Here is a 13,845-nt window from a genome sequence, read left to right on the forward strand (position 1 = left end):
CACTGAAGGCTCTCTAGTACTGTAGAAAATTTATGGGGTCTTAAATATCTGTAGATGGCAATTATTATGCAAAATAATCGCACCAGTTCTAATGTATATTGGTTTGATGGAACCACAACAGAACAGAACAAAAGAGATCCTCAATATTTGAAAAGTACAATTTGACTTACTCAAACAATCTTTCTTCTATTTAATAGACTCGAATGAATGAGTGTGTGTGTGTGTGTGTGTGTGTGTGTGTGTGTATGCTAATTTTTTTTTTGATTGCTAACAGAGAGTTAAAAGGAGACTGGGATAGCTATTTGGAAATAGCTATCCCAGTCTCCCTTTAACTCTTTGTTAGCAATCAAAAAAACATTAGCGCATAAATGATGCCGCAGTAGTAGCGACTGCTGCCTGTGGATAACCCTAGATTGGGCTGACACAGGCAAAAGATTTCTTCCTCCCATATTTGGGCTGACACGGTGCATAAAAAAAAAACCCCGTGTGTGTGTGTGTGTGTGTGTGTGTGTGTGTGTGTGTGTGTGTGTGTAAAAACAATATTAGTAGGAACAGTCACTAGTTTGGGGAGCTTCTTCAAGACAAGAAAGAAAAGAATTGCCATTTATCCATCTATATACTTACACACACAAACACACCTCTACAGAAGAGGTCAAGGGCCCACTTGTTAAGATGACAGAATTAACAACTGAATTATGGTCTTGGCTTAATTCTATAGTGCCCAGTTATCAAATTAAAAAGGCCGACTTTCATCCCACCCATGCCTTCAAAAATGAAGCAACTCCCATCTCCTCCCCAGATGCTAATGGGATGGAAAGTCCAATCTGAACCTTAGGAACTTGCATTTGTTTTATTTGAGGTATCTTCTCATTTCTGATTCTAAGGTCAATTACATACATCTTCCCCTTTTTTTGAATAAAATCAATTACATCCAGTATCTGTGCTGTATTCCCTAACTGAGTATTAACTGGATAAGTACAGCAACCTGCCAGGAATAAATGAGCACCAATACATAAACAGCACATAGGATAATTAGAGCAGAGCTTAACAGGAAAACCCTGGTCTGTACTGAATCAGGACATTTGCCCGTCTTTTTTGTTTTAAATAAAAAAAAGTCTTTAAAAAGAAGGGGTGACAAAAACCAGGAAGAGAAAAGGTGGTGGTGGATGCAATGATGGTTACATAAGGTACCCAAACTGCCTGTCGTTCACAGGCAGACAAACTCAGCTGGAGGTGGTGAAAGGAGCTGATGCATTATTGGTACTTGTAGCTGTGGCACCTGTTACTGCAAAGCCAGTTGGAGGAGCTATGGAACTGTGGCTGGGCTGCAGGTCCTTGGGAATGCCACTGTGGGAGCTTAGTTGGTGGCCAAAGGCTGCACTGAACTGTGGGAGCTGCTGCTTAGGAGAAGTGGAGGCCATGAGTTCAGAAGATGCAGCACCCATGCCACTGAAACTGGTCTGTGGTAACCCCGGAAGCACGCTGGAGCTGTTGGGGGTTACGGTGGCGAAGGCAGGCTGGGTGGTCTCTGAGTGCGATGTAGTAGGTGGTGTAGACAGGGAAGTGGAAAGGAGGTGTCCATCTGCACAAAGCAGGTTACTAAATGGAGAAGGGTCGCCAAGGTTTATGGGGAGACTCCCCCAGTGAGTTCTGGGATTCACCACGCCACTAAGTGGCACCTCCAGTTGCGATGGGAGCAGATGCTGTGCTATGATGGGCATCTCAGTAGAGAAAGTAGCTGCCAAATTATCGCTAGAATAAGAGGTGGAACTGGGGGACCTTATATGGTCACTGTAAGGTGATGGCACATGCTCACTGTCATAATGGCTTCCATGGGGTGAGGAGTGTGAATGGTCACTGCTGTATTGCTGTCGTGAGGTGATTAGGTCATCTGCCTTGCTTAGCAGCTGGGCAGGGTGTGGCCTCTGGGAGGCATGGCTGCCATCGTGAAGTCCTTGAAACTGTCCTGGGAAGGCTCTCTCCCCAAGTGCACTCTGGCTTATCAGAGTAGCCGAAGTAAGGCCAACGTTGGCTGGGGCAGAGAATTGCCCCTGAATCTGCCCTGCCAGGGGCGTAGATGGGTTGGATAAGGTAGCAGAACGGAGCAAGTTCTCATCAAGATCCAGGCTAGAGAAATTGTCATCATGTACTATGCGCCCATTCAGCAGCTCACCTAGATCTGCATTGACTTCTCGGCTCAAAGATTGAATTCCTGAAGTTTCAGCACCTGGGGAAAACACCCCTATTCCTCTGTCCGATAGTTCCTGAACTGGTACGCCATCTGTTTGAGTGAGCACACCAATAGTACTCAGGCACTCAAGAGAAGTTACAGCCTGCAAGGCCCGTTCCAGTTCCTCTGCCTCTTCAGTGGTAGGGAGGAGGTCTCCATTTTTACCTTCATCAAAGTAAAAAATAATAATAATTAGCCTCTCTCTTACATATAGCTTGATGTATTTAATGTAGCAGAGATGTCAACAAATCTAACTCCAAAATGTGTGGTTTGCAACAGAAGAACCTCCATGATTTACCAAATAAAATATTCTTTTTGTGTAAATAGGAAGCTAATCCAGATCAGTGTTGGTAGGCAGATTTTTTTTCCCAGTTCCCCAGTCTGCAGCTGAGAGAGAGTGGCTGCCCCAAAGTCACCCAGTAGGTTTCCATGCCTAGGGGAGGACTAGAACCTGGGTCTTCCAGCATCTTAGCCAGGATACTATACTCGCTTTCACTGTTAACAATAAGGATAGTTAATTCTCAGGATGTGGTATACTCAAAGCAGTTTTGCCAGATCTTCTTAGATTAAGATTTCGATATATCAAGGGACAAATACAGTTGATTCTCAGTTATTTCAAAAGTGATGCAGTATCTGTACTAATCTCTGATTTACTTATACTATTTATTACCTTTCAAATTTTTCAATAATTATGCATGTGGCTAATATTAAATAAAATGTATGAAGTCCTTGAATTAAAAAAAAGTAAGATAGCAGAACAAAATACATTTAACATTACATTCAACAACATTTTAAAAGAAAATCTAGATTCCAATCTGACACTAAAGTAATAGTTAAATGAAAATTGTGATCTTGGTGCAAACCTCCTTGGGGAAGTAAGCCATGATTGAAAAAGCCCTTTCACCTACTGGTGCTTGTCACCTTCTGAAATGGGGGAGATAAAAAGAAGAACTAAGAAAGATCTTATTATCATGTAAAGCACATGGGAGGGAGGAATGTGCTTCAAGGAAGACAGTTTTCTGTAGTAGCAGACTTGTAAGATTCACAGTGGACAGTTGCAATTATTTTTTGTTCAGAGCTGCATTTTGTTTGCAAGCCTTTTGTAAAACTTAGCCTTCTTTACAGTCAAACTTCAACGTTCTTTTGTAAATAACAAAATCAGCAACTAAACTTCAAACCTGGAGACAAATGTAAAAATAAAAAGCCACATAACATTAACATTGTCAAACCCCTTTATATACATTACCTTATGAAAACTCTATATTTTAAAATGGACAGAAAATATAATCCGGTTTTGTGAGGCAGAAAAGACCAGTGTAGTAAAATCGCATTGCTTCAAAGCTGATTTCTTTCAGGTAGGGAACAATAACATCTCTCTGACATGCAGCATTAGAGCAAAGCTTGAGCCATTTTCTTATTCCATTCCCATCTTTCAGCAGTTTCCCCAATATATTTGATTTTGAAATCATAAAACTGGTTCCAAAATGTCAAGTCACCCTTTTAGTTTACAACCCAGCTTTGAGTGGCATCTACTCAGTTAGCATGAACGTCATGTGAAAACAAAACAAAATACCTTCAAAGAAATCAAAATCTTGCAAGTCATCAGGCAGTCGTGGTAGGACGTCAGAAAAGTCCTCCTGATTCAATTCCAGGTCATGTGGAATGTCTGTGATTTCATTGGCAATGTCATCTGGCAGCTCATCTGTACTCAGCTCAGGTGTGGAGGGACTCCTAAGACACAGGGAAGGTAGTCAAATGGTTTGGGGGAGAACCAGATCCAGTACTGTGATCACCCAGCTATGGTGAAATATTCTCTCTCTCTCTTTTCAAATGTTTTAAACAGTTCCCCCAATACAGTTTAAATCCATGAAGAGAAAAGAGAAACTTATGTGGCTACACCAGAATCCTAACATTAGAAAATGCTTCTGGCAGGCAATTTGACCGGTGAGGAAACCATATCTCCCTTCTTTTCCCCAACAGCGTGAGCACTGGGCTGACATCAGAGCTGAAAGCCTGCTGAACTAAAGATTGACATAGAAAAGGCCATTGCCTACATTTGTGTCAGAGGCTGTAACACTGTCAGCCACTCATATCATTAGACAAGAGGAATTTAAATATAGCGTTAAGAAGCAGGTACAAATATAGTATGTCTTTAAAAAAATAGGGACATGGGACGCACCCATCACTCATGCCATTTGCAGCATGGGTCCAAACAACTTTCTCTGATAGACACGGGACCTCTAGTGACTGGGATTCCAACTCAGAGAGCACACTGTCAGGACAAGAGAAATTAATACCACTTTTTTTAAAATATTCCTGAGACATAATGCAGTTTGAAGTGCTAGGAGGCAGTATTATTTTAACTTCTCCAAGTTAAATGAGAGCGAGAAATTCATAGGAACTGATGAAAAAATAATTATCTTTGAAGAGTAAACTATCAGATAAATAGTAGCTTCTATCCAGAGGAAATGTAGAGCATCAAAAATCTGTACAATGATTGCTTTCAGGATTAGTAGATGTCAGTGAACATACTTGTTGATTTTGGTAATATTTAGTTAGGAGTTTGTGTGACCCCAAGGTTGCTATATTAAATCTCAATAAACTGAGGCGCTATAGATGTTATTAAAAACCCATAATCATTAACCACATAAATAGATGAATTTCTCTTGCTCATACATAATAGCTGCATAACTACAATTCTGCCTTTGCAGTACAGAGAGTCCTCCCTTAACTGCAATAGGAACCAGCAACTCCATCATTAAGCGCAACGTCACATGACTGTGCCAACTTAAGATAGGAGTTCCATGTGCAGTTGTTAAGCAAACCACCATGAGCCATTAAGTGCGATGTCATACAACTGTAAGTTACAACTTCCTGCCGGCTTTCGTACTGAAGTTGCTTATCAGAAGCCAACAGTGAAGATTGCAAATGGCAACTGTTTGAGACTTTAGGGATGAGGCAATGGATGCAGTTTCAAGAACCACTCATAAGTCTCATTTTTCAGTACTGTCGAACAATCACTAACAAGTGGTCAGTAGGCGAGGCCTACCTGTATTCTGAAACAAATAATGTAATATTTGTAATATGTATTGCATATTTATTCAGAGCTGGGCACTGACCGTATATGAGCTAACTCCATTGGCAGTGAGATGCTGGTGGGCATAATAAGGTTTCCTTGGGGCACAGCAGGAGGAATTGGCTTTTGGGGGCGCCGTGGTCCTCGTCTTCTCTTTTTCTTGTGTTTTTTGGTAAGTGCCGGGGGCTTCGTTTTTTTCCTGGGTTTCTTCTGCTGCTGGTGTTGAACTTTGCGACAGCTGTCTCCTCTCAAGAAGTTATCCTTCCAGGGTGGGAAAGAAGACATTAACAAATATTTTTCTTTTCTTTGAAATTCCAAGAGGTATGATTACATCACAAAATTCAGACAGAATATCTGACAATGTGAAAAACCAGCCACGAACCTCATTTTCCCCAATAGCAAGGGCAAGAGAACTAACAGCACACAGAGGCCAAAATATTTCCCAATGTAATCACAACAGCATAAATATTAATTTAAACTAAGATCAGCAGGTATTTGAAGGCTAGAAAATTAATGATACTGAATACATTAGAAAGATTGACTCACAGAGGCTAAAGTTGGAAATAATCAGATTATTTTTCTGTCAAGTGGATTAGTCAGTTTAGCATATCACACTGTTATGTCGGAATGGTCCTGCTTATCAGAACAAATGGAAAATACTGCAAATATGCTGTGTAATAGGAGTATGCATAACATTTTTAATCTGAATGCCAATTTTAAATTGAAAATGCCCCGTTCAAGTTAAAAACAGTTGTAGCAGGCAGTTTCAATCATTCTGGAAATGTTTCTGGCCCCAAACACAATGTTTCAAACTCATCACCATTTTTAGTTCAAAGCTATCAAAACAGACTGGGAAACAACCATTCTGAACTCAGAACAATTTATATTTTGTAACAGTTAATGAGCAATAACCCTAGGACAACATTCAGAATTTATTATGTGTATTTGTTTATATTAGTTTTGCAACGGGACTGTAATAAAGAAGAAAGTTTTGAAATGAAGGAAAGCTGAGCTCCATGCTACTAGCCAAGCAACTGTTCATTCACAAAATTAGAATGATCCTGAGTAAGTGCAGCCTGCATTCAACTATGACAGGAAGCTTAGGTACCTTCCCATAATCCTTTCAGTTAGCTCAATAAGTTAGTGGATATCCTATATTTTTAATCATAACCGGCAAACCATTTTATAGCCTTCTGAAAAGAACTGTGAAAGTGGAACACTCAGCACTTAGAGCCCACCTGTTGATTTGCTACAACTTCTGTTGTTCTGAATGTGTGTGGGGTTTTGTTTTGTTTTGGGGTGGGTTTTTTTTTTTTTTTTGCTTGACTATCAAATGTACTTACCATTTTTTTGGCATGTTCTTCACATAAGGGGGTCTGATGTGTAATGTCAAAAACGGGCACAGAGCATTGCTGTCCATCAGCAAACTTAGCTGTACAACTTGAAAAAAGCTGCTGTGATCGATTCAAGAGGATATCTATTTATATACCAGTTTAAAGAATAATATGCAATATTGATGAGATTTGAGAACAACTTTATTTTCAAACTTTTAAAACCCCACACCTTTAAATATAATGTATATATGTATTTCAAAATTTGGAAAATTTAATAGCAAACTGCCTTCCAGCTGAACTGCCAATGATTTTCTATTGTCTTAAGATAGATAGAAGCTCAGGGGGGGGAAGGGAGGGTGTTTGTGAGGAGTGGGGGATGGGGGGGGGTTTATATGTGATGTTTAGTTTTTTTTTGTATATGTTGTTTTTTGTTTTGTATTATTTTTGTCTTTTTGTAAAATTTATAAAACTTTCAATAAAAAAAAAAAGATAGATTTACTGAAGTAGGTATTTTTTCTAATGAGCCAGTGTCCGTTTTCTAAAACTTCTTAATCAGTATTGTCAGAGAAAGACAGAATATAATCAGTACATTATTTTCTAATGAACTAATGGAAAACTAGATAATATATTAAAAGGAAAATTTGTATCATCTATAGAAAATACAAATGAAAAAAAAACTGTTTCTGAAAGATAATACAGAGAGGAAATTAATAAATAGGTTCCTGAATTTGAACTTAAGATTGCTCATAAAAGGTATATAAGTAGGAGTCTCTTTAGTCTTTCTCTTGCTATGTTTCCTTGCTCAATTTGTAGCAGATATAGTCCTTCAAAATTATGTTTTCATTCAATACTGCTTCACTTCCATGATCATAAAAATGTGTTCAATATATTTAATATGCCTTTCTCTACTTAATAAATACCCAAATGAGCAATGTTATGTCAGCTGCAGCAAGACAATGGGTAACAATATGTAACGAATGCCTAGGGACTGTTAAAACCATAAGCTTGGGGAGACAAACTAGATGATAAAATCTATGATGTGTGAAAGAAAGGCTGATTTACTGATATAAATAATTGTACAAATAAGTATAGTTCATGGGATTGATTGCTTGTAAAGACAATACTTTAGATAATGGTTGCTAGATTTGTAAAGTAATTTAATGCACATAAGCATGAAGGATGGTATGAAGACCTCTGGATGATCTGCAGGGTATCCGGAAGGATTACTAACTTCTTTTAACATCAACAGCCAGTGACTCTCTCCCATTCTACAGTCTGTTGAAATGAAGAAGGCATGATGAAAAGAAGGTCCTAATGAGGAGCGACATAAGCTCCATTTATTGCTGGTAACTAACATTTTAGTTTTATTTCTTCTGTACCATCTTCTATTAATCTTTAGGTTTCTAATGAAAACAAAGTACAACCCACAAAACTGTAGATTGTGCTAACATGTGTAATTGTTCAACTGTCACCTAGAAGTAGCTTATATGACCATTTTTAAAAAACATTTCAGCATTATGATTATGTACAGTATGTTATTTTCTTTCAGATATTTTCTTATTTCATCTACAAGGTTATTTCTGTGTTGTCATTCCTGTCTATATTGCTCACTTTACAATTGTCAAGAGGTTTTTTTCATGCCTAGATAAATTAAAGCAAAACCTGTATTAAAATTAAAATTCTGAGCTCATTTAATCTAATTTGGAATTTTTACCTTTTATTTCATTGCTTCTGCAATTCATGTATTCTTGGACTTACAGCTTTTGCCAGATGGACAGGTAGACCACGTCCAGGAGGTCTTTGCAGTTTCATCAGCTACAAAGTTGAAACCTTACTTGGAATGGGAGGACCTTGTAACAGTGACTCATGCCTTTATCATCACTTGGTTAGACTGCTACAATTCATTTTACTTTGATGCAGTAGCTCATTCGTTGTCTGGCATTAATAACGATGAACATATTGCACCTATTTTATAGACTTCCATTGGTTGCCAATAGTTTTCTAAGCGCTCGTTTGGATTAATAATACTCTTTATAGCTTAGCACCTGGATACTTACAGAACTATCTATCTAAGTGTATTCAATCCAACTGGTAAAGTCCCCTCAGGAGATTTGTGATACCCCTTCTCCTGGAAGGTGAAGGGGCTGAGCTAGAAGGCACTGCTTCCACATCACAACACCTACATCATGCAACAAGCTCTTCCTAGAAATTACCACAGGTCTCTTGCTGATAACCTTCCAGAAGCTTAAAGATGAAGCTTCTCTGGGCTATCTTTAAGAATTATGATTGTTATTATATAGATGTCTGTTGTTATTATTATTATATATTATCTTTTATTATTCTATTATTCTTTGGATTTTTGTTCCATTTATTGTGTCCTGAAGATTCAGCAGATAGAAATTTGGTACATAACACAGTAAATAAAATAATTAGCAGAACTTATCTACTCCTACAGCTAATTGATTCACCATTTTATCTTTATTTTTTATCTATTTTTAAAAACTCTGATTTTTTAACCAATAACTAGTCATTTAAAATCTTACAAAATTATGCTATATTCACTATTTCTAAGTATGGAGTTACAAGCTTAATTTTTCCAATTAGACTTTCTTGCCTTATAAATCAATTATACCAGTCTACTTTTAGAAGTCAATCTGGTCTCTTAATGCACAGTGCAAAAGAAGCACAACCAAATACAGATGCCAAGCGCTATTATTGAAAACGAAAACAGATCAAAATTCATCCCTTTCATCCCACAAATAAACAGAAGAATAATGAAAAGGATACGCTGAAAACAATGTTTAGTGAATGGAAGAGCCTTGTTAGTGCATGGTTCACCCTTTGTAGTTCCACCGCATGGTGATGCATCCCTCTGCTTCACCTGGCTTGAGCTGAAATAGATGTACACACACACACACACACACACACACACACACACACACACACACACAGAGAGAGAGAGAGAGAAATGTTATTAACATAGGCTTATCAAAAAATTAAAATTTAATTATTGTTCATGTCTACTTTCACATTACAGAAGTATTTTATCCATCCTGCAAAACATTCACAAACAGGAGGAGGTGTCAATATTTATTTCTAGTTACTAGATGTTATCATGTAATAGACAAATACACTGCACAATACAGAGATCGCACTCTTTGTAACATCCAATATATCTATTCTCTATATAATACACAATTAAAATAATTAACAGATACCTTTCTGTCCCTATTGAGCCAAGAGTATAAACAAAATACAAGTTACAGAGAACCCATTTTTCTATTAAAATGTACACATATAAAGCAAGTATTACAGGAAAAGTGACTGAATAAAATGTTCAATAGTTAAGGATCAGGGTTTCAATATTCTTGTCTGTCTCTTTACAAATAAAATTAGACTAAATTATTTAAAATATCAAAAATTTCTGTGTAAATAGTGCTAATTTGCATAGATTGTTTACATCAGGGGTATCAAACTGCTGACCCGCAGGCCAGTTTCATCATACCAAAGCCGCGCCCACCCCATTGCCGGCAATGCAAAAAGAGTCGCGATACGTCGTGACACATCATGTGATGTGGCGAGTTTGACATCCGTGATTTACATGATTTTGAAATAGATTTGTTCCCATGAGGCTTTTGTCAGCCTAATATATCAGACTATGCTCCTATTCCCAGATCTCTTAGGTGGCTTTGATATCAATAATTAGATTAATTCCACTACAGAAGGTGGAAGTGAAAAACTTCTGTTTGGCATTTGCAGTATTAGGTTCACAAGTGTCTGGTATATTTTAATAACCGTAATTGTTGCAGAAAGCCATTTAGGGATTTTGAAATGAAAAAAAACAGCACACTTGCAGTAAAAATCAACTTTACCTTCTATATCTATGGAAGTCTCACAAAGTTATGAGCTGGTACTTAATAATGATAATGAATAAATTAATGACTAATAAACTGAACTCAGTCTAGAAAAGTTAGATACACTGTCAGTTGGCTCTTTACCAGATTAGAAAAATAGAGTTTAAGCAATTTTGATTGAAATGCATTCTCCTTGAAGAACTGTATTGTAATGTAATGTATTCTGAGGATATTATTTATTTGTTGGTTGTTACATTCAGTTTCAGAAGCTACCTGAGTCAATCATGCCAATTGGGTTTCTCTCTCTCTTTCCCTCTCCTTCTTTGTTGACAGGACCCAAAGCACGCCCTGTTTGCCTGATCTCACCAGATGAATCAAAAACTGATGGACTCACAAGCAGCCAGGCCCTATGCCAGGAAAAGCTTCATAGATGATAACCAGTACCTTGAACTGCACTCATAAGTCAATAGGCAACTGGTACAACTTGGAAGCCCACACATTAGCATATCACAACAGATATCCTACAAAAGCCCACCCTCGGGCATCTCAATTGAACCTGTCTGTCAAACTCCAACTCTGAAATTCAGGACTGAGCTGGAACCCCAAATTGTAGCCTTAAGTGTCTTCTATTTCCTGATGTAGGTGAGTCATCTCTCTTGACCAGAAACAACTTGGTAATTGTTACCCATGTTCCAGGGACATAATGAAATAAGAGGCATAACATCAGCATTAGAACCCATTCTAAGGCTATTTATGAAAAAAAAAACCATAATACTCTATTCTGGCATTTAGAGTATAATCCCCTTTATTAATAAGAGCTGAAATAAATCTGAATTCAGAACTAAAACCTATTACCAATGTTGGCAATTAACCAAAAATATTTTAATTTGAAATGAATTTATTATGTGGGTTTATTCTCAGGTAGAAAAATCATAGATGCAAACTACTAATATTAGAAGATTCGATTCTTAGATTTGGTTGCTGAAATTTTCAAAGTTCCATTACAACATTATTTTGTATTTCCCAAGTATTAGGTTGCTGCAGTTGTATGGGAAAGTCCCTCACCTGGTCCGAGGACATGAAGCTCTATGGAGTTCTCGAATTAGCTGCCCAGCATATTCCGGGTCTCTGTTTGCTGCCCGCAGCAATGCTTTCCGGAATGTATGTTGGCATTTCTTTTGTTGAGATTCTGCCCGCTCCAGGCGGCAGAGGTGCTTGTATTTCTGCTGAAAGTAAGTGCAAAGTTGGGAAATGCGGGTTCTCCTGCCACTGGCATAATCATCATCATCAGGCCTGTAAAGTTGGAGAAAGGGGGAAAGCTGATAAAATAGCCTGCATCCTGTTCCAGGTTGGGCAGCAAATATTATACTAGCTGCAACTGTACAAAACACCCCTGGCCATGCCCCATCTGCTTTTTAAGCAGAAGACCCCAACAACTGCCAGCCCAGTCTTTCTGCAGTAGTACAACTCCAACAAAAAAAGTCAAAAGATGAAGCAATTCTCTGAATCAACAGCCACATCATCTTGCCTGGGTTAAGTTCTAGCTAATTTTTCCCCATCCAGACTCTGACATTAAGCCATGACTTCCACAGCACGTCCCAATGAGCCTGGAGTGGAGATAGAATCTGCATATTGACTGATGAGACAAATGACCTCTCTGAGTGGTTTCATGTAGATATGAAACAGGACAATGAAAAAGATTGAACACTGAGGCACTTTATAATGAACTGCATATGGGTCTAACATTCCTCCCTTCAACCACCATTTGGGCCTACCTACTCTGGTAAGAGGCAAATCATTACAATATCATGCTCCCCCCAACTCCCAATAGATAGTCAAAGGTCAACAGTACTGCAAACCATTACTGCAAATTGCTAAAAGATCTGTTTTCTATTTCAAATCTCATCACGGGTCAAGCTTAAAAGTCATTTCTGTCCCATGCTGAGGTATGAAATGATTCTAAACAATCTGTGTCTCCCAGAGCCCTCTGCAACTACAACCCCACAACCTTCTCAATAACTTTCCCCATAAAGCTATGATTAAATAGGATGGTAGTTGTTTAATTTCATTAGACCCAAGCTTGCCCTCTCAAGGAATGAGTAAAGGACTACTCTTCTAAAGAATTAATCTCCCCTTCTCTCAGAAGAGCATTGACTAAAGCCTTGATCCAACCCCAACCCTTTCTTAGTCACTTTTATTAGCCATATGGGGCAGGGGTCCAATGTACAAGTGATTGAGCTAAGACTGCAAAGGTTCTGACCACTTTTGGGGGAACTAAAGTACAAAAACCTCCAACATAACAGCACATGACATAATTTCTGTTTTTTGTTAAAAATCTATCCATCTGGCTTCCAACTTAGAGTAAATGTGAGTGATGTTAGCAATGAAATATTCAGCCAGATGATCACCACCAACACTGATTAGATCTTCCAATCCATCCTTTCCCCCAAAGGATCAGAGAGCAAGAAGGATACAGTGATTTGCACCCTCTTGTTCATTACACTTTGCCACCTTTAACACTACTTGCGTATGGTCAATTTTGCTACTTAGCAGTGTGACTCCAGGCATCTCTTTACCTGCTTCATTTCCCACTCAGTGGGACAACTTAATGAAGCAAAGGAGCAGGAAAGGATCAATGGATAGCAAGAGGTCAATCAGTGGTAATTCTGTTGAGTCCTTCTATTTTCCAGAAATCATAAAGGTGTTCAACAGAGTTACAAGGAAATTTTCCAGAAAAATGGATCCATTATTCTTGCTGGAAACCTGCTGAATCCATTAGGTGTTTGGAGAAGCCATTTTAGTCTCCCAAAAGAGGTTGGTGGCTCTAGTTAACCCCATATTCATGAGGCAGTGAAAACGGAAGCCCCATTACAGTGGGCTGGCACAAACATTCCCAAAAGACTGATTATTATACAATGGATCTGAGGTAAATACCAGATCTAAAATGTACTTTGAGACAAATCCAAGTTTGTTATGATAGCCATGAATTCCTGAGGTCCCCCAGGGAGGGGAGACTGATATCACCCAGTATTAATAGTCTGGCTGAATCCACACACTCGATAATGAAGTCCAGCTACTTGGTTAGGCATGCTGTCATGCAGCTAGGAGCAAAGTTCCACTGCAGCATTCCCATAATCTCCTAAGTCATGAGCAAGATTTGGGAACAGCATTCGCAACAGCTAGCATCTCTGAGTAAACAACTGCCGCATTACCTTTCCTGTCCCAGGATCAGGCCTGATGAAAAACATGAAATTTGGCTGGACCAATCTCGTGAAGTGGATGTCAGGTCACAATTATTCACAATTAAATCACATAAATGGTAATGCACTATATTGCTTTAGAAGTTCCTAT

General features: G+C 38.4%; 1 protein-coding gene across 1 annotated transcript in view; it reads right to left on the reverse strand.

Moving 5' to 3' along the window:
* Positions 1-348: 348 nt before the first annotated feature.
* INO80D (INO80 complex subunit D) overlaps positions 349-13,845 on the reverse strand; it is a 49,586-nt gene continuing 36,089 nt past the window's right edge. The window contains exons 6-11 of the mRNA XM_039352837.1: positions 11,560-11,787; positions 9,428-9,531; positions 6,650-6,783; positions 5,350-5,567; positions 3,804-3,961; positions 349-2,395 (exon numbers count right to left, since the gene is read on the reverse strand). Of these exons, the coding sequence (XP_039208771.1) occupies positions 1,224-2,395; positions 3,804-3,961; positions 5,350-5,567; positions 6,650-6,783; positions 9,428-9,531; positions 11,560-11,787 (2,014 nt within the window). The 3' untranslated portion in view covers positions 349-1,223. The remainder of the gene's footprint in view (positions 2,396-3,803; positions 3,962-5,349; positions 5,568-6,649; positions 6,784-9,427; positions 9,532-11,559; positions 11,788-13,845) is intronic.

Source organism: Crotalus tigris, unplaced genomic scaffold (genome assembly GCF_016545835.1).
Source record: "Crotalus tigris isolate CLP2741 ecotype Arizona unplaced genomic scaffold, ASM1654583v1 scf7180000018485.2372832, whole genome shotgun sequence".
NCBI lineage: Eukaryota > Metazoa > Chordata > Lepidosauria > Squamata > Viperidae > Crotalus > Crotalus tigris.